The sequence below is a fragment of the Pelophylax lessonae genome (assembly GCF_965119305.1).
Source record: "Pelophylax lessonae genome assembly, chromosome: 5".
NCBI classification, from domain to species: Eukaryota; Metazoa; Chordata; class Amphibia; order Anura; family Ranidae; genus Pelophylax; species Pelophylax lessonae.
Window position 1 is genome coordinate 175,527,404 of NC_138772.1, and position 19,699 is coordinate 175,547,102.

General features: G+C 43.0%; 1 protein-coding gene across 2 annotated transcripts in view; it reads left to right on the top strand.

Annotated features, from left to right (window-relative positions):
- The window catches only part of DNAJC13 (DnaJ heat shock protein family (Hsp40) member C13), a 350,519-nt gene that overhangs the window by 77,248 nt on the left and 253,572 nt on the right, over positions 1-19,699 (top strand). For both annotated transcript variants that reach the window (XR_014225354.1, XM_082259499.1), the window contains exon 2: positions 4,568-4,648. Coding sequence is in view for 1 of the 2 variants with exons in the window: in XM_082259499.1 (XP_082115625.1) it covers positions 4,581-4,648 (68 nt within the window). In the remaining variant the exon portion in view is untranslated. The remainder of the gene's footprint in view (positions 1-4,567; positions 4,649-19,699) is intronic.

Sequence of the window (19,699 nt, forward strand, 5' to 3'; positions counted from 1 at the left end):
AATGTGTCCTCCCAGCCATAAATAAGTTAGCATATTGGGGTGCCATTTTAGTTCCCATAGTGATGCCCATACACTGAAAATAAATGTCATTATTAAAAGTGAAGTTGTTGTGTGTAAGAATGAGTTCAATGAGCTGTGTAACATCCTTAGCCCTGCATTTGTGGTTTAGTGAGGATGATAAAAATCTGTGATGTGCAGCAATCCCATCCTTGTGAGAGATGTTACTATGCAGAGGTTCTACATTCATGGTGACTAGAAGTGTGTTTGGTGGTAATTGATGTGTAGTCTCGATCTTATTCAGTCATATCTTGCAGGAAGCTAGCAGTATTTGTGGCTCATAGTTTTAACACTTTTTTTTTTTTTCTACAAAGCGTGTGATTTGATCAGTGAGTGTGTTCATACCTGTTTATAATGGGTCTGCCTGGATTTCTTGGCTTGTAGATGTTGGGCAAAAATCCCCAAATTCTGCATTACCTGGAATCGCACTGATGAGTTCTGAATGTAGTTGGGTTGGTAGTGTTTTAATGAGATCTTTTCGTTCTTGAGTAAAATCCTGAGTTGGATTATAATACAGTATAGTTTTTTATAAGAAGTAGCATTTGCGAATCAGGCTTTAAAGCTGTTATTATAGGTGTCCATTTTGGGGTTACGTCCTTGTGGAGGTGTGAAGTTGCTGCTCTTTTTTTCTTTTTTGTCAACTTCTTCTATTCTAATAGCATTACTTTCATTTCTGTGAAAATAACCTTTGACCCTTAGCTCCTGAAGAATTCTTCCTTATCTGGGAATAGCTGAAAATAGTTAGGCAGATTGTAAGGCCTTTAAAGTGGACTGTTATTTCAAGTTCAGGAAGATTGTGATGTGACATATTGATGATTCCAAGTTCCTCTGTTATATTTACATTTTCAAAAAATGCCATCAGGGATCCTACATTGGCAAAACAGGACAGAAATTACAAACCAGAATGAATTTACAGACCTACCGTTAAAAAGCAAAAGGAAGATGGTTTCTGTGTGTACGTTTTGTGTGTTTTTTTATTTTTAGAGATCGACTTGTTAACATTCTTAAAAAAATGTGTGTGTATAAGTACTGCTTGGATCTTGAAGAAAGGGGTACAACCTGAAAGCTTGTCCTGAAAATTTGGATGCAAATATCACGGAACTTTTTGTCTTTTTTTTAACCTCCCCTAGAGGTATTCCCAAGTGTTGCTCGGGGCTATTATAGTGTACCAAAAGCGGTAACCCCGAGCCACACTCGGGATTACCCTAGAATCAAACTCGCCTTCCCGTGCGATCCCCCGCCGTCCTCCCAGCCATGCCGGCACCAGTCTTCCGGTTCCCTTCCCTGCGAGCATTGCGACGCAGGGGGGTGGAACCGGCGGCAAATTAAAAAATGTAAATACACTAAATGACATGATACAAAGTTGTTATCCTAACAGATGACACTGTATCATGCCATTTCAGCACAGGATTTCACCTGGTGGCTTTTCCAGTGCCATGCCTGTGCTTTTCCAGTTCTTTGTGCCTGGAAAATTGAGAATGACCATGGCGTGCAAAAGGCATTCTTTTTGCACAAAAGTGCTTTGAAGAACTTGATTTACTTCCCAAATGTTTTTTCGTTTTGGTGCAGAATGAGTAGTTTTGAAAATAATGAAGAATTTGATGAAACTCTCATTCTGCACCAAAACTAAAAAACATTTGGGAAGTATATCAAATGATTCTTCAGAATTTCCAACGGAGCTATGTGCCAGAAAGAGACATCAGAATCGTCGCTGTCGTCACTTTCCGTACCTGATGACGAATTTTCCCACGAATCGCTATCGCTCAGTTCTTCAAGTAACTCTGTTTCGCTGTCGCTGTTTTCTAGTTCGTCTAAAAGCGCTTTTGTGCAAAAAGAATGTTTTTTGGACGCCATGGTCGGTCTCAATTTTTCAGGCACAAAGAACGGGAAAAGCACAGGCAGGGCACTGGAAAAGTCACCAGGTGAAATCCTGTGGTGAAATGGCATGATGCAGTGTAATGTGTTAGTATAACAACTTTGTATCATGTATTTACATTTTTGAATTTGCCGCCGGTTCCACCCCCCTGTGTTGCGACGCTCACAGGGAAGGGAACCGGAAGACAGGTTCCGGCATCGGCCGAGCACACAGCGAGAGGACGGCTGGGGGAGGATGGCAGGGGATCGCAGGGGAAGATGAGTTTTATTGTGGGGTAATCCTGAGTGTGGTTCGGGATTACCGCTTTTGGTACTCTATATTAACCCCGAGCCACACTCGGGAATACTGCTAGGGAGGTTTATTATAATTTATGATTTCATGTTTAAAACTTTATCATACTCGGGATGTCTACTAGACTCTTGTTTGGACAGATTTAGGTGGGTTATTTCTAAGTATTGCAGGCCTAAAATATAAAACAACATTTCTCTATGCAAAACAATGTACCACTTTTAGCACAGAAATTCTGACATAATCAGACCGCCAGGGAGGTTAATGGAGAACTCTGAAGCTGTATTTTGCATATAACCTTATCTGCTTTGGTGGTGGTGGGGGATGAAGGAGCTTTACCTCTTGATAATGAAGTGTTGGAGGCAGAAACAACGTGGTTTGCCTGATTTATGAGAACTAAAGTATCTTTTGTATTTTAATGCACACATTTTTTTAAATTGCAAGTTAAAGAGGTACTTCAGTTTAGTAAGTTTTTTTTTTTTTTTTTTAAATCAGCAGATTGCAAATACTTTAGCTGCTGACTGAAAAATCAGGTAATAGTGCTTAGGCTCTTCCCACAGCTAGTTCTCTCAGGGGAAGTACCGAAAAATTGGTATTGGCTCCCTAAAAAAAAAAAATAAACTTTAACTCTGTTACAGGCTGGAGGGGGGAGCAAACCAGCCGGACTTCACTTTTGAGTAAAGTTCTGCTATAAAAAAAGCACACGAATGCTGTTTATTTTCTGCTTTATTCATACTTCATGTTATCCATATGCCATTTTGCAGAGAATGTAGTATGAGTTGAAAGGGAGGAAAGGCAGTGTTAAAGTATAACTAAAGACAAAACATTTTTAAGTTTTGGATGGAGTAGAGAAGTATTAGAACACCTGCCAGTTCTTATTGCTACCTCTGCCTGTTTGGGAGATTCACCCTCTCTATTTGTCCTCTTTACCATTATTATTGAAGGTAAAAGAAAATCCCAAATTTTGGGTTGTCCCCGTAAAAGTAATAGAGGAGAAATCTTCTACCGGGGCCCCGAGGAATTCCCTTTTTATGTAGGGATTTTCTCTTTCTTCCAGTTTGGCCGTGGAACAGGAAGTGAAGGAAAATCTCTGTAATGGGACACAAATGGCGTTTTTGTCTATGGTTCTACTTTTAAGAGAAGTAATGTTCTTATTTCCTCCCAGGACATTTTTTGTAGCTACTTTTATTTTTTAAGAACTGACTTGTTATGGGGAGTCTTTGTCCCCACCATAATCCTTCCAATTCCCTGCTCTTTGAACTTATTTTACTAAATACAGCTGTTTTAATGAGAAGGGAGGCAACTGGACGAAACAGAGGGGAGAATCACAATGTTTTGTGTACATGTATGCTCTGCCCTTTACGCAAATGTATACCCACTCAGGGGGAAATCTGGACAGCCTATGACTTCTGAGCTGTGCATCTAGCATGATGGTACAGCAACTGAGAAACCTACACTACACATAGATTTGCGAGCATGCATACACTGTTTTTAACTTGCTATTTCAGAGTGTTTGCATAAAAAAAAAAAAAAAAATCATTAGTTCTGCTTTGGGGCAGAACTTTTTTGTTTTGCTAGTGGCTGATTGCCAGAGCAAAGGAATGGGGTTGTGCGATTACACCACTTCCCTCAGAAGATAACAACCCCTCTATCACTCTAATTCTGAGGAAGTAAAAAGAAAAAATGCTACAAGATGGCATATGGATATTATAAATATGGGCAAAGCAAAACCTAACACAAATTTGCAAGTATGCATTCACTATTTCTTTTATTTTCAATTTCAATGGTCTTTCCCAGCAGCATATAGAAGGGAAAAGAGAGCCCTAAAAAGCTCCAAGCTGACTGCTGGAGTTTACAAAGCATTATGGACTTTTTCCCTGACCCCATGTGGCTGTATTGAGCTAATCGGGAGGCACCTAGCGTTGTCACCTGGGTAAGCAGGATCAGGTCGCATGCTAAGGCATACCCAGAGGTGCCAGAAATTTAATTCCACCCCCGTCAGCTGAACACAACTGTGACTTTAAAGCACAGGAGTAGGTAGGGGGTAGTTTAGAGAACCCTTTTTCTTTGCCTTACATGGTCAAAGCAAAGGTTAATTTTCAAGCTAGGTGACCATAGAAAACAGATTGATCTGGTTTGAATCTGCATATTAGCAGCCATCACTGCTTCAGAAACGATCAAAATTGCTTAGTGGGTTTATATTTAGGTTAGGCTGCGGTTATTACTTCATTAAAATAGGTGTTATTTTTTCACACTTTGCCTTTCATTAGTTTTCACTTGCTTTCTGTGGTTTTGCTATGTAATTTTTTTTTAAATATTCCTTTTTTTTATTTTTATTTTTTTTAGGTCTTCATGCAAAATGAATATAATTAAAGAGAACAAGGACCTGGCCTGCTTCTATACCACAAAGCATTCCTGGAGGGGAAGGTATTTTCTTTTTAAGTGTTGTGTTTTTTTTTTTTGTTTTTTTTTACATTTGAGTTGATATTTTTCTATCTCTACACCCAAGAACAAACGTAATACATAGAAATGTACTAGTCTTTTAGTTGTGGGTTTTTTTGTGTGTGCTATTTTTTTTTTTTTGCAAGTTTTCTTTTACTCAAGATTTTTTTGTAAGTGATTAAAGAGGTTGTAAACCGATATTTTTTTTTTTTCTTTTCTTTACATCCTGAAAGATAAAGACATAATGAGCTAGTATGCATAGCATACTAGCTCATTATCAAATACTTACCTTAGAACGAGCCCTCGCCGCGCCGCTCTCTTACCTCTATGACGGGCGACATGTACAGTCGCCCGTCTTCCGGGATCGCGGCATCCGGCCATCTGATTGGCCGGAGCCGCGGTGACGTCACTCCCGCGCACGCGCGCGGGAGCCGACGGTCACGGCACAGGGCTCTGAAGGAACGGCACGATCTGCCGTTCCTTCAGAGCGCATGCGCCAGTGACGTCACTGGCTGCATCAAATGTAAATATCTCCTAAACGGTACATGTTTAGGAGATATTTACAGTACCTATAGGTAAGCCTTAACATAGGCTTACCTATAGGTACAACTTCCTGAGGAGGGTTTACTTCCTCTTTAACTAATTTGGCCTGAGGCCTGCAGAAAATCCAGTCACAAATCATTAACCTAGGGTTAATTAGATTGAAACATAGAAGTATTAAACACACTGAGGTACAAGAAATAGACCTTACCATAGTTAAAGGAGACGAACATACCATCATACTCATGGTACCATCTGCCTGATGCTCCAGAATTGTTTCATACTATTGTGGATGAACAATGGTGGCGCATTAAGCACATGTTAGTGGTGCCAAAATGATTTGCACGCCATTACCCCTTTGCGGAGGCAGTGTCCACTAGGTGGACTGTACCACCAAGAGTGGTTTCCCTGGTGTCCAGGTTGAATAAAGCAACTCTGGTACTGGTGGAAGAGTCTCCAACTTTTGCAGACCCCGTGGATAGACGGGTGGAATCCTAGTCCCACCATTTACACGTGGTAGCAGGTCACATATTAAATACTACCTTTTGTGAAAGTTTTGGTAGCGCAGACTGCTACAGAATGGGTGAAGTTACTTAAAAGTAACTTGGAAGCTGAATGGCTCCTCCCTGCAGTGTTGGAACAACTGGACCAGTTGGCTCAACCCACGGTGTTCATGTGTAATACGTCCCTGGATTTAGCCACATTGGTGGCCAGGGTGTCGGCAGTGGGGATTGCTATTAGGCGCATGGTGTGGCTAAAAAGCTGGTCGGCGGACAAGGCTTCTAGAAAGGCCTTGACTGATCTTCCCTTCGCAGGGCAGAGGCTGTTTGGATACTCTCTGAACGAATTGATCAAAGGTGTCACAGAGGGTAAGAGCACTCATCTCCCCCAACCCTCTAAGGGCAAGGTGCTGTGTCCTAGGCGGGGGCCTTCCTTTAATGCTCCTAAACGTCTTTTTTGTGCCTCCGGGTCGCGAGAAAAAGGTAACTCATTCAGGTCTTCTGGGGGTTCCAAGAAGGCATGGTCGGGGGAAAGCAAAGATCGGCCAGTCTAGACCTGCAGACAAGTCCTCGTCTGCATGAAGAAGTGCCCTCACTAGATTCTGGGGTGGGACGTCTTTGTTTCTTTCTTGAACCCTGGACCTCCTTGATTCAGAACAAATGGGTTCACAAACTGATCCGATCTGGGTACAAGATCGAATTCCGGTCTCGGCCGTCGGACAGGCTCTTCCCGTCCAATCTTCGACTATACCCAGTCCGGTTTAGGGACTTGCAAGGGGCAGTACCCGATTTGTTGTCGCAAGGAGTGATTGTACCGGTTCCCTTTCAGGAACGCTTTTAAAGGGTTTTATTCATACCTCTTCACCGTGCCCAGGAAGGTGCGTCCCATCCTTGATCTCTGGGCCCTGAACCGCTTTGTGCGGGTACAGAACTTTCAGATGGAATCCATTCGCACGGTACTGGCGTCACTACACCAGGGAGAGCCTTCATATATATCAAGGATGCATATCTACACATACCTATTTACGCTGGATGCCAGCGGTTTCTTCACTTTGGGGTCGCAGAGGAGCATTATCAATTTGTGGCGTTAACCTTTGGTCTTGGCTCAGCTCCCAGAGTGTTTACCAAGGTTTTAGCACGGGTATTGGCATTGCTGCGCCAGCGGGGGATTGTGATACTGGGGTACCTAGACAAACTTCTATTGAGAGCGGACTCTCCTTCAGTGTTGTTGGGGGATCTGACGGTCACTGTCAGAACTCTGCAGAGCTTCGGTTGGAACATCAATTTCAAGAAATCCGCGCTGACACCTGTCTTTAGACTGGATTATCTGAGCTTGACTCTGGATTCAGCCTTGGCCAAGATGTTTCTTCCCCCGGACAAGCATGCGGGCCTTGGATCTGATGGTATCAATCTTCGAGGCGGTTCCGTTTGCTCAGTTCCATACCAGACCTTTGCAAAGGGAGATTCTTGTCAAATGGAACAAGGATCCAAAGTCTTTGGACTCTTTGATTCGGTTAAGCCACAACACAATGTCTGCTCTGTTGTGGTGGATTCAGTCTTCAGCACTATGCCAGGGCAAGTCCTTCCTCGGGGTGCTGGGGAAGCTCTGTGCCCAGGGTACCTGGACAATGGAAAACTACCGATAAATGTTTTGGAGCTCAGCGCAATAAAGCTTTGTCTGAGCCATTGGATGACTCGTCTGCAAGATAGTTCGGTTTGGATTTAATCAGACAACGCCACAGCTGTGGCTTACATCAATCACCAGGGGGGCACCAAGAATGTCTTAGCAGCCAAGGAGGTGGCCGAGATTCTGGCCTGGGCAAAAAAATGTATTCAAGCCCTCTCTACTGTACACATTCCAGGTGTGGAGAACGGGCAAGCGGATTACCTGAGTCGTCAGGTGTTGGATCAAAGGGAGTGGTCCCTGCACCCGGAGTTGTTCCATCTCCTGTGTGTTCTGTGGGGTCTCCCGAGGTTGATCTGTTTGCTTCTCGCCTCAACAAGAAGGTTCAGAGATTCGTAGCCAGGTCTCGAGATCCTCGGGCCGACGCCACAGACGCTCTGGTGGTTCCTTGGGGTCGGCATCGGCTAATTTATGCCTTTCCTCCCTTGAAACTCTGGCCGAGGCTTCTGCGCAGGATAGAGGTGGAAGGGATTCTGGTGGCTCCGGACTGGCCTCGCCGTTCTTGGTACGCAAACCTAGTAAGGTTGGTCTCTGATGCTTCTTGGAGAATTCCTCTCAGGGAAGATCTTCTATCTCAAGGTCCAATCTTCCATCCTGCTTTACATCCTGCTTTACAGTCGCTAGCTTTAATGGCATGGCTGTTGAAAGCCAGGTGTTGAGAGATAGAGGTCTTTCTTACTCTGTGATTCCTACGCTATTGAAGGCTAGGAAGTCGACTTCTAGGAAGATGTATCGTCGTACGTGGAAATCGTATATTTTATGGTGTGAATCGCTGAAGGTGCACCGTCGCTTGTTTGAGATTGCTAGGGTCTTGGTCGTTCTGCAGAAAGGAGTTGAATTGCTGTTGGCTTTGGGCACTATCAAAGGCCAAGTGTTGGCCTTGGCTATATGTTTTCAACACCCGTTAGCTACGCATGCTTTGATTCATACCTTTATACAGGGAGCGCTCCATATGGCTCCTCCGAGAAGGTCCCTGCTGCCGCGGTGGGATCTCAATTTGGTATTATCTGTTCTTCAAAAACCTCCTTTTGAGAACATTTTGGGGATTTCTCTGCTTTCATTGTCCCAGAAGGTTGCCTTCTTGGTGGCTATCACTTCCGCTTGCAGAGTATCTGAACTGGCGGCGTTGTCCTGCCGCTCACCTTAATAAAGTGGTACTTCGACCTAATCCATAATTTCTTCCTAAGGTTGTTTCTGGTTTTCATCTGAATGAAGACATTGTGTTGCCTTCACTCTGCCCCAAGTCCAAACATTCTATGGAATTTGCGTTGCACTTTTTGGATGTGGTTCAGGCAATCAGGGTCTATATGGAGACCACTGAGTCTTTTAGGAAATCAGACGTTCTTTTTATCCTTCCCGAAGGATCTCGTAAGGGATTGGCTGCGTCTGCGGTGACCATATCCAGATGGATCATGCAGACGGTAGTTCAGGCTTATTCACTGAAGGGTCAGGTTCCTCCTTTCCCGGCATTCTACTAGAGCGCTGAGTGCCTCTTGGGTTGTGCCCTATCAGCCGTCGGTGCTGTAAGTTTGCAAGGCGGCGACTTGGTCATCTGTGCATACGTTTACAAAATTCTACAAAGTAGATGGGTTGGCATCTTTAAAATGCTTCCTTTGGCCGCAAGGTTTTCTAGACTGCTGTTTAAAGAGAACTGTTTTTTTTGTTTCTGTTTGAGGGTGTATTGTGTTTTCAGGGTGAGCTCCAGTTGTTTCTGGTTGAGATCCATGTTACCTGGTTGGCTAAGTTTAGCCTTTGGGGTAGTTAGGTTTTTGTTTGCATTGTCTTCCCACCCCTCATGAATATACTGCTTTGGGACATCCCTATAGTCTCTGGCTAGATGGAGAAAACTGGATTTTTGTAAGAACTTACCGTAAAATCCTTTTCTCTGAAGTTCGACAGACACAGCACCCGCCCCTCTACTTCTGAGCGCATGGGGTTTTTTCTATTCTAAACACTGCTTGCAATTAAACTGATGCTAGCAGGGTGTGTGGGGTTATGCCTTCAGGAACAGCCCCCATAGATATGCTTAAGCATTTTTCCTGCCTAGTGCGTATTCCAGATAGGATAAGCATAACCTTATAGTTTCTGATTAGATGGAGCTGTGTCTGTCGATGAACTTCAGAGAAAAGGATTTTACGGTAAGTTCTTAAAAAAAAAAAAAATCAATTTTTTTTTTTTTTAACCATAAATTGGTTAAGCCACTGATATAAAATCATTCCATCCCCTCTGTAATATAACAATAAGTGTGCCTGTACCTGTATCCGAGCGGCTTCCGGGGCTCAGCTGACTCCTGGCTTTCTCCTCTACCCAGCTGACAGCTCCAGCGGGCGGGGCTGAGCACTGCCGCTGACATCAGCCGGGGAGGAGGGTAAGAGAGGAGAGAGAGCCGAGCAGTCACGTGATTGCTGGGACCTGCTCTTGATATGGGTACCGATCAACATATTTTTTTATATAACTCAGACACAGGGACACTTATTGTTAAATTATAGAGGGGATTGGATTTTATATTGGATATGAAAGCAGGCGGGGGGGAGGGGGAGGACAGAGCAGGGCTGCGGCTGACGGAGAGGACAGATGGCCGTAGGACGCGATCCAGGAAGCAGGACAGCCGAACACGTCTGCCGTCCTGTTGCTGAGCGGGGGCTTCGTTTTTTAGGCAGGTACTGCATAATGAGCTAGTATGCGATGCATACTAGCTCATTGTGCCTTTGTCTTTTACAGGTTTTTTTTTCCTCATTTTTTTTCAGAATGTTTACTTCCTCTTTAAATATAGTGGTTATTCATTTCTAGGTACTTTGTATATTTTTATTTTGTTATCGGTGTAGCTACACCTCTGCTTTTTATTATGCAAATAATGTGGATTGACGATTGTTTGATTTTTATCATTTAACTGGGTTTGGCTACTACTTTTGTGAAGACAATTTTAAAAACAAAATGTATTTAATTCTGTTTATGGCATCATCCTTCACAATTCTATTTCCCCAAGCCATCTTTTTAGAACTGCGGCAATATGAGATTTCCTTCAAAGCATTTATATACTTGTACTGGGGATTTTTTTATTATTATTGGAGGTCTATTTTTTTTTAGTCTGTCTAACTTTCATTTTATTTTTTGCGATGTAAACAGGAAAGTTTGAAAAAAAAAAAAAACAATATTTTTTACTTCTACAAAATATACCCAATAAAAATAAATATCTAATTTCTTCATAAATTGTTGTCAAAATGTATTTCGTTACATGTCTTCGATTAAAAAAAAAAAAAAAAAATGCTTATGTGTATTTTGATTGGTTTGCCTGAAAGTTATAGCGCCTGCAGACTATGGTATATACCCGGGGTCCTCAATAGGCGGACTCCGGGCCGTGTCCGGACCCAGATGCACTTAAATCTGGACCACAGCAGCTGCCCCCTGAACCCCCCTTCCCCCGCCTGCATACACCCACCCGCCCCTGCCGCTGTTGAAGTCACAGCATAGCAGGCGGGGGGAACAGAAGTTCTCCAGGGGGAGTGGCAGCTGTCCAACCCTTCTCCTCCCCCAATGCACCCGCCCGCTGCTGAACCCAAAGCAAGGAGGAGGGCAGACAGCAAAGAGCCTAGCGGCAGCAGCAGGAGAGCACACCCAGAGGAGGAGTCCACCCCGCCATCTCCCCGCCATCCACAACACTGAGTTAAGGTAGGGAGAAGATTATTGGGGAGGGGGCTGTAATGTGATACCTGAAGGGCTTTGATGTAAGAGAGAGAAGCTGTGATATGGGGTGATGTAAGAAGGGGGAGCTGTAATGTGAGAGGGAGAGCTGGTATAAGAATTGGGGGGGGGGGGTGCTGTGATATTGGGGGCTGTAATGTAAAGGGGAAAAAGGGAGAAGTTGTGATATGGAGGCCTGTGATGTAATATGGGGGAGTTGTTATGTGAGAGGGGGGAAGTTGTGATATAGGGGGCTGTGACACGGTGGATGTGATGTGAGGGGTGAGCTATGATGTGAAAGGGGACTTTGATATGGGGGAGCTGTGATATGGGGAGGGGCTGTGATATGAAGGGTTTGTGAGGTGAGGGGAAGGGCTGTGATGTCAGGTGGGGGTGAGCTGTGATGTGGGGGGTTGTTATTGCAAGAGGGGCTGTGATGTAAGCGGGTTGCTAATGTTGGGGGCTCTAATATGAAAGGGGGTTGTGATGTAAGGGGGGCTGTGATAGGAAAAGGGGGACTGAGGACATTGATTTAAAGGGGGCTGTGACGTGAAAGACCTGAGTCATAGCAGAAAAATTAGATTCGGACCTCTGCAGAAAGAAAATGTTACCAACCGGACCTCTGTGAATTTTAATTAAGTACCCCTGGTATATACAGTATAATGGATATCACCAATGACATTAAAGAGGTTGTAAACCCCAGAAAAATAAAATAAAAAAATAAAAACCTGTAAGACAAAGGCAAAAGGAGCTAGTACGCATCGCATACTAGCTCATTGTTAAATACTTACTTTAGAACGAAGCCCCCGCAGTGCCGCCTGCTAACTGGTGAAACAGCCAACATGTTCAACTGTCCTACTTCCTGGTTCACGTTTAGGAGATATTTACAGTACCTGTAGGGTAAGCCTTATAGGCGTATAGGCTTACCTATAGGTAAAAGTTACAGAGCGAAGTTTACTTCCTCTTTAAAGAGATTGTAAACCTCCGAAAAAACAAAACAAAACAATAACCTGAAAGACAAAGGCATAATAAGCTAGTATGCATCGCATACTAGGTAATTGGAAAAACTACCTTAGAACGAAGCCCCCCACAGCGGCGACCGCACACCGCTGACACGGCCGACATGTTAACCTGTCTTCTTTCCGGGTTTGCGTTCTCGGGCTATCAGATTGACTGGAGCCGCAATTAAGTCACTCCCGCGCACAGGAGCTGCCGTTCACGGCATAGGGCTCTGCACGGGCGGCCGTCCCATTCAGAGCGCATGCGCCAGTGATGTCACTGGTTGCATGCAAAGTAAATATCTCCTAAATGGTGCAAGTTTAGGAGATATTTACAGTACCTATAAGTAAGCCTTTGTTTAGGCTTACCTATAGGTACAAGTTACAGAGGGGGTCTTGCAACCACTTTAATTTAGTAATCATCCTATACACTGTCACTGTACTAATGACACTGGCTGGGAATGGGTTAACATCTAGAGCGATCATGGGGTTAAATGTGTGCCTATGTGTAATTAGTGTAACATGTGCTGCTTTTACATATAGGTCTCTAAGGGATGAGAAACGGGGAGCTCCTTCTCTTTGTACAGAGCCGTGTGTTGATTTTCAATGCAGAGCTCTGGACTGTGATTGTACACAGCCAATCAGTAAGTCCTGGTCATTATTCATTGGTTGGGACTTACTGGACAGGCTCCCACTATGTACAATCACAGCAGGTGCCAGCCATGGGGCAAACATGCGTGTGCCTTAAACCCAGAAGCAGGCAGCGACATATGGGTACGTTGCTTTGCTTATGCAGGCCACCCATCTGCAGTACATTGCAGGCAGGTGATCCTCAAGTGGTTAAAGTAAACTTGTGCTGCTCTATATAAACTGACAGGCACCTCAGATTGTTTCCACGGCACTGTGGGAGCCCCAACACCTGGAGTTTTTCCTTTTGGCCAACTGGGACTTCGACTTGACATTCTCAGTCCTGCCTGTCTACCATACCTTCCCATTAGTCCTCATTGCATTCAAGGACCAAACGTGAGAGGCACAAAAAGCCTGAGCTCAACCTGCAGAAGTTACTATATACATACCTGATCATCTCTTTCAGAGTTCTCTGAAAGATGTCTGAAGCGGTTTAATTAAAGGTGCCTGCCTTTTGCCTTTTACAGCAGTTTCCAATTTTTAAAACCAGTTCACCGCATTCTTTAATGTGTCAGAATCAAATAAATATCTTGAAGGTAAAAAAAATAGCTGGTGCACTTTTTTTTTTAAATTGAATTTGACCTGTGCAATGCCTGTGCAGAGAAAGAAACCGGTATTGAAAGCTGCTTATACTTGCCTTCCATTTGTACTTCAGTGGCTCTTTTCATCTGCAGGAGTCAGAAGCTGCCTCGTGAATGAGACAAGTCCTCAACCTGATAATATTTCTTAGCTCCCCTTCTATTACCATTATATTATCTTATGACCCAAATAATAGAATTAATGTCTGCCAGAACCCCTTCCTCCAACCATAATGGCTCCTCAGTTGCTTTCGTAATGGGAAAATGTATTTTGCCTGCCAATAAAACCTATGTGACTTTGACAAGCACTCTAGTGGTAGCTTACATAGGACTGACTTTCTTATTCCCCTGTGTAAAATCAACTCCCTAAGTACAATTTCTCTTTGCTCAGTCGATTGGAATGGAAGGCTGATGTTTATTGAGGGGAGCAGGCACTATATGTGAATTTGTTGCTTATACCTTGATTATTACAGAGTGATTTTAATGTGAAATAAAGTACATCACCTATTACTCAGTAAGCAGATATGTTATGAAATATACAGTGGGTAAAAACAGAAGGTGCTTGTAGTGCACACGTAGTTGGGTTTTCTTTCTTATGGCTCGTTTCCACTGAGCTTTCTGGTACGGTTCGGTACGGTACGCTACTCTATTTATGCCGTTTCCATTATGAATGGTACCCTTATTCCGAACCGTACCACTTTTTGGTACCTTTTCGTTGGGGTACCAAGCACATTAGTACCGTACCAACAGGGTGGAGCTACAGCTGCAGAACTTTGGTTGACAGAGAATTGTCTATCACAGCTTTCCTGCTACACCACGCCTATCATGAAAGGGTACTATTGGCAGTGGAAACGCAATGTGTACCGTTCCGAACCGTACCGTACTGAACCGAACCGTACCATACCACTCAGTGGAAACGAGGCATTCGAGTTGTTATAATGTTATATTTTAGAGTTATTCCTAATGTGTGTGTGTGTGTGTGTATATATGTATGTGTGTATGTATGTATATATATATATATATATATATATATATATATATATATATATATATATATATATATATATATATATATAATTGTGTGTGTGTGTGTGTGTGTGTGTGTGTGTGTATATGTATTTAGTAATTTAAAAAAATTAAAGGAACACTTTTTAATCAGAGTATAGCATCAAGTCAGTTAAACTCCTGGGTATTGATCTGGCCAGTTAAGTAGCAGAGGGGGTTGTTAATCAGTTTCAGCTGCTTTTGTGTTAATTAACGGGTGCACTAGATGGGAAGCAATGAGACAACCTCCAACAGGAATTGTTGTACAGGTGGAGGCCTCTGACCTTTTTTCCCCTACTCATCTTTTCTGACTGTTTATCACTAGTTTTGCATTTGGCTACCGTCATTGTCACTACTGGTAGCATGAGGCGATACCTGGACCCTATAGAGGTTGAACAGGCAGTCCAACTCCTCCAGGATGGCACATCAATACGTGCCATTGCCATAAGGTTTGCTGTGTCTCCCAGCACAGTCTCAAGAGCATGGTGCAGATTCCAAGAAGCAGGCAGTTACTCTAGCAGAGCTGGACATGGTGTTAGAAGGTCCTTTACCCTTTCAGTAGGACTGGTATCTGCTCCTTTGTGCAAGGAGGAACAGGCTGAGCATTGCCAGAGCCTTACAAAATTACCTCTAGAAGGCCACTGGTGTCAATGTTTCTGACCAACACATATTGATGTGCCATCCTGTAGGAGTTGGACAGCCTGTGCAACCTCTATAGGGTCCAGGTATTGCCTCATGCTACCAATAATCACACTGACCCTAGCTTAATGAAAAACTAGAGAAAAATAGTCAGAAAAGATGAGTAGGGGAAAAAATGCCATTGGCCTCCACCTGCAAAACCATTTCAGTTTTGGAGGTCGCCTCATTGTTGCCCATCTAGTGCACCTGTTGTTTCATTAACACCAAAGCAGCTGAAACTGATCAACAACCCCCTCTGCTAATTAACTAACCAGATAAATATCCCAGGATTTTTTTTTCACTTGATGCTATACTCGCATTAGTTCCTTGCTGGGATCTCTGGTCCTGGCAATTTTTTCCATTAGGTTGCGGCTGCCACACTGGTTCCTTTTGGCACCCACATACCCTCCAAAGTGGCGAGGGTGTTCCTCTTTCTGCTTACCTTGACAGTATTTACTGCGTAAAAGGTGGACGGTCCCACCTGTAGTGGGCTCGCCCGTTTCCAGGTCAAATTGAGTTACCTTCATCCCGGTTGAGGAGTCCCCGACCTATACAGGTCCAGCTAATAAGAGGGCGGAGGCTCTGGCCCGCCATATGTGCACTGTGTTGTTGGTGCACACTTTTACAATGTTTTTGTAAAGTGGTTTTGTTTTGGGCACAAGGTTTTTGCTGGCTGCTGTTTAAAGGACCTGGTCCTCTTTGAGGATGTATTGTTTTTTCAGGTTAGCTCCAATTGTTTATGGTTGAGCTCCATGTGTTACCTGGTTCGCTATGGTTAGCCTTGGGAATTTTGTTCTGTTTCCCACCCCTCATGTTTGACACTGCTTTGGGATGTCCCAATGGTTAAGAAGAATCAGGAGCTGTGTCTGTCAATGAACTTAAGAGAAAATGGGATTTTTGACTTAACGTAAAATCCATTTCTTTAAAGTTCATTGACGGACACAGCACCAGCCCCTCTATGGAGTCGTTTTTTTTTTCTTCTTACACTGCTTGTAACAAAACTGAGTATTTATAGCAGGAATTGGGAGTATACCCCCTGGGTTTGCCCAATAGTCATAGTCAAATTTTTCCCTTCCTAGTGTCCTCCTGCTGTAGGGGGCAGCATAACCTAATGGTTAAGAAATATCAAGAACTGTGTCCGTCAATGAACATCAGAGAAATGAATTTTAAGGTAAAAATATATAACAATTTTAGTGCAAAACCACACCATATAATACCAATTTTTGGTTGAAATATAAAACATGGGGTTGCATAGAGTAAATAGATACCCAACATTCCATATTTTAAAATTACGTGCGCCAGCGATATCGCCAAAAATCACCATAGATGATGCTTTAAAAGCCCCTACAGCTCATCCATTTAGTGTTAACAATATCGCTGTTGACGTTCGCAGCGATATGTCACATGTGTAGTGCGACTGTCGTTTACATTCACGTACGCAGCCTGGTCTGGCATTTGCACATGTGTACGGGGCAATGGGGGTTTTGGCAGTTTTTTTTTTTTTTTTTTTTATAATTGTAATTTTTTTTTTTTTTTTAATGTTTGATTGCCATCACCAGGGGTTGATAAACCCCTATGTGGTAGCATTGGGCAAGTGACAGGTACTCTTCATGGAGACATTAGTGGTCAAACAGATCAGCTTGGTTAGATGTGTCCCCCCTGGCTGTACTAGCCAGGAAATAGTGCAAATGAAACTGGAAGTGACATCACTTCTGGTTTCATTGTGTGCATGTGAGATCGAGGCATCGATTTGCCTTGGCCTCACTGCAACTTCTCTTCCCCCTGTAAACGGATGTGTTCCTGGGCAGCAGTAAGCGCTGGACAGCTCGGGAACCATGAGAGCAGGGGCGCCTGCCAGCAGGGGGTAAGGGGGGGAGGGGAGACACCGAAGGGGGTGGGGAATCGAGCTGCCGGCTGTGTGAAAGTGGTCGGCAGCTATAGAGCTGCCGCATCACTTTGAAACTGGTTTCCGGCTGTACAAAATCCACACAAGCTGATGTCTTGGTCATGCAGCCAGCAGCTTGTGATCAAAGGTTCTCTCTTTGGACGTACATAGTACGCCCAGAGAGCTAAACTAGAGATATAGATATAGACATAGATATACACACACACACACACCAATCAGCCATAACATTATGACCACCCACCTAATATTGAGTATGGCCCCTTTTGCTTTAACAGCCCTGACCCATTGAGGCATGGACACCAAAGTAACATACACATGAATGGCAAGATCCAAGATTTCCCAGCAGAACATTGCCCAAAGGATCACACTGCCTTTGCCAACTTGCCTTCTTATACCACATCCTGGTGCCATCTCTTCCCCAAGTAAGTGATGCACACGCATCCGGCCATCCACATGATGTAAAAGAAAACGTGATTGATCAGACCAGGCCACCTTCTTCCATTGCTTCTTAGTCCAGTTCTGATGTTCATGTGACCATTGTGTAAGCTTTTGGCTATGAACATGGGTCACCATGGGCTTCACAGCCCCATACACAACAAACTGCGATGCCCATTTTTTTCTGCTTTCACCACATCATCTTCATGGACAACATGTTCATTTGCTGGTAAATATATTCCACCAATTTTCACATGCCATTGTAACGAGATATTCCCTTTACCTGTCAGTGGTCATAATGTTATGGCGGATCAGTGTATGTGTGTGTGTGTAATATATACATATACACACACAGACGTAATGTCTGGAGCCACATCTTTATTCCATTTTGGTTTGTATGCTGGGTGAACTTGTTTTGTACTTCCTTACGCAATCCCATTGCTATTTGCAGTAATACAGGCCATACATGGGTTGAATTCCGAACAAATTTTCTTTTAAAAAAAATCAGACATGTAAAAAATCAGACATTTAGTGAATTTTGTGATCCGATGGTGCTACCATTGATTTAGAAATTTGACCAACCAAGCCTTCGATTTCATCTCATGTTGCTGCAGAAAAGATTTTTTTGTGACCGGGATTATTTTCTTTCCGGGAATTTTCTATTCTTGTGCTCATGCGCATTTCTTTTCCAATTCTATTTCTCTCACGGTTCTCCCATCATTGATTAGAAAATCATTTGTTTTTCTAAAAAAATTTTAACATGCCCGATCACCCAAAATCGACCGTTGCTGCAGTCCCCTAATGGTGCAATTTTCAAAAGAAAATGATTTTGGAATTCGACCCATGTATGACCAGCTTAACACTAACAGTAGAGCCATCCTCTTCTTTCATGTGACTGGTTATATGGCTTGTCATCCTCATGTGAAGGGTGAGCACTGTCTAATTATGGCATAGTCATCTTTTTCTGTTCTGTCATTTCCAAGCTCCTCAATATATTTGCAGAAATTGCTACCAGAGTAAACCTTATGTAGGCTGTACTGTGCTTACATAGTGGGCCCAATTTATAACTTTTTCTGATAGAACAACTTACAGCTCACCTCACCTCTTTGATGGTCGTATAAACCTGACAGAGGCTCTAACCCTTTCCTAGTCTAAGAAATCTAAAGAAAATTAAAAAGGTTGGCTGAACCTCTAGTTTAACCAGTTCAGCTGGTAAACTGATGAATCACAACACAGCCGGGCTGGCGGGCGCACGCGTGGATCATGTACCAGGTACATGATCCATTGCAGGGAGGCCGCTTTGCAGCGGCACATGTAAGTTAGGTTACCGGCGAGGGTTTATTCCGCTGATCCTCCGAGTGCAAGATCCCCCCCCCAACACGCTAATGGTCTATCGATTGGAATGTTCCTGATGTCATCACGCCCATAGGCCATCTTTGGACGTTGGGTCTGCAGGAACCGCTGCACGTTTTGCAGAGGATCGAAGCATCGGGTAAGTATAGTCTTTTCAGTGAGACCCTAGGCAAAACAAGCAAAAACCCCACTGCACGGCAGAAAAATCTATTTTCATGGAGATCTGCTTTAAGAATGTTTGACCATTATTTCTCAAACTTCAGTCAAAGATTTTTTGCGTGATTAGCTAGGTATTTCAAATTATTCTGATAGTTTTCCTAGGTGTTGGAATTTCCATTTCCACTGCATTTGTAGACCAGTCAGATGAATATCTCTCTGCCACCCCTGACTTCACCATCAATTTATTACAGTATCCTGGCACAAAATTCTTGTTATATTAACATGTCATGTTAAAATGGATCATTAGGCACTTAAATGATTGATTGCTTTAATTTTATATTCTGCATGTCTGTTTAAAAATATTGCGTTCAACGATCATTTTAAACTAATTTACATTTAAACAAATATGTTACATGTTTCTTTATTGATCTGGACAGTATTCTTTAAAAATAAGGCTTTGTTGTATGAAGCATTTCATGTGATATTTTTAGGGAAAAGGGGTTATTAGGGTTCTACAAATATGTGATTAGGCAGTTTTTGCCCTTATTAAACAGATACAGTGCTTAGCATAAATGAGTACACCTCTTTTTAAAAGTAAGATTTTAATCAGTATCTCAATGAACAAAAAAAACATTTCCAAAATTTTCGAACATTCGTGTAGTTCAATTACATGAAAGTAAGGTTAATAATAGAACTTAAATTAAAAAATTTTCAGTTTCTCTCAAATTAATGTAAAAATGAATAAACCCCACAACAAAAACTACTCCATCTAGTATTTTGTAGGACCTGGGTC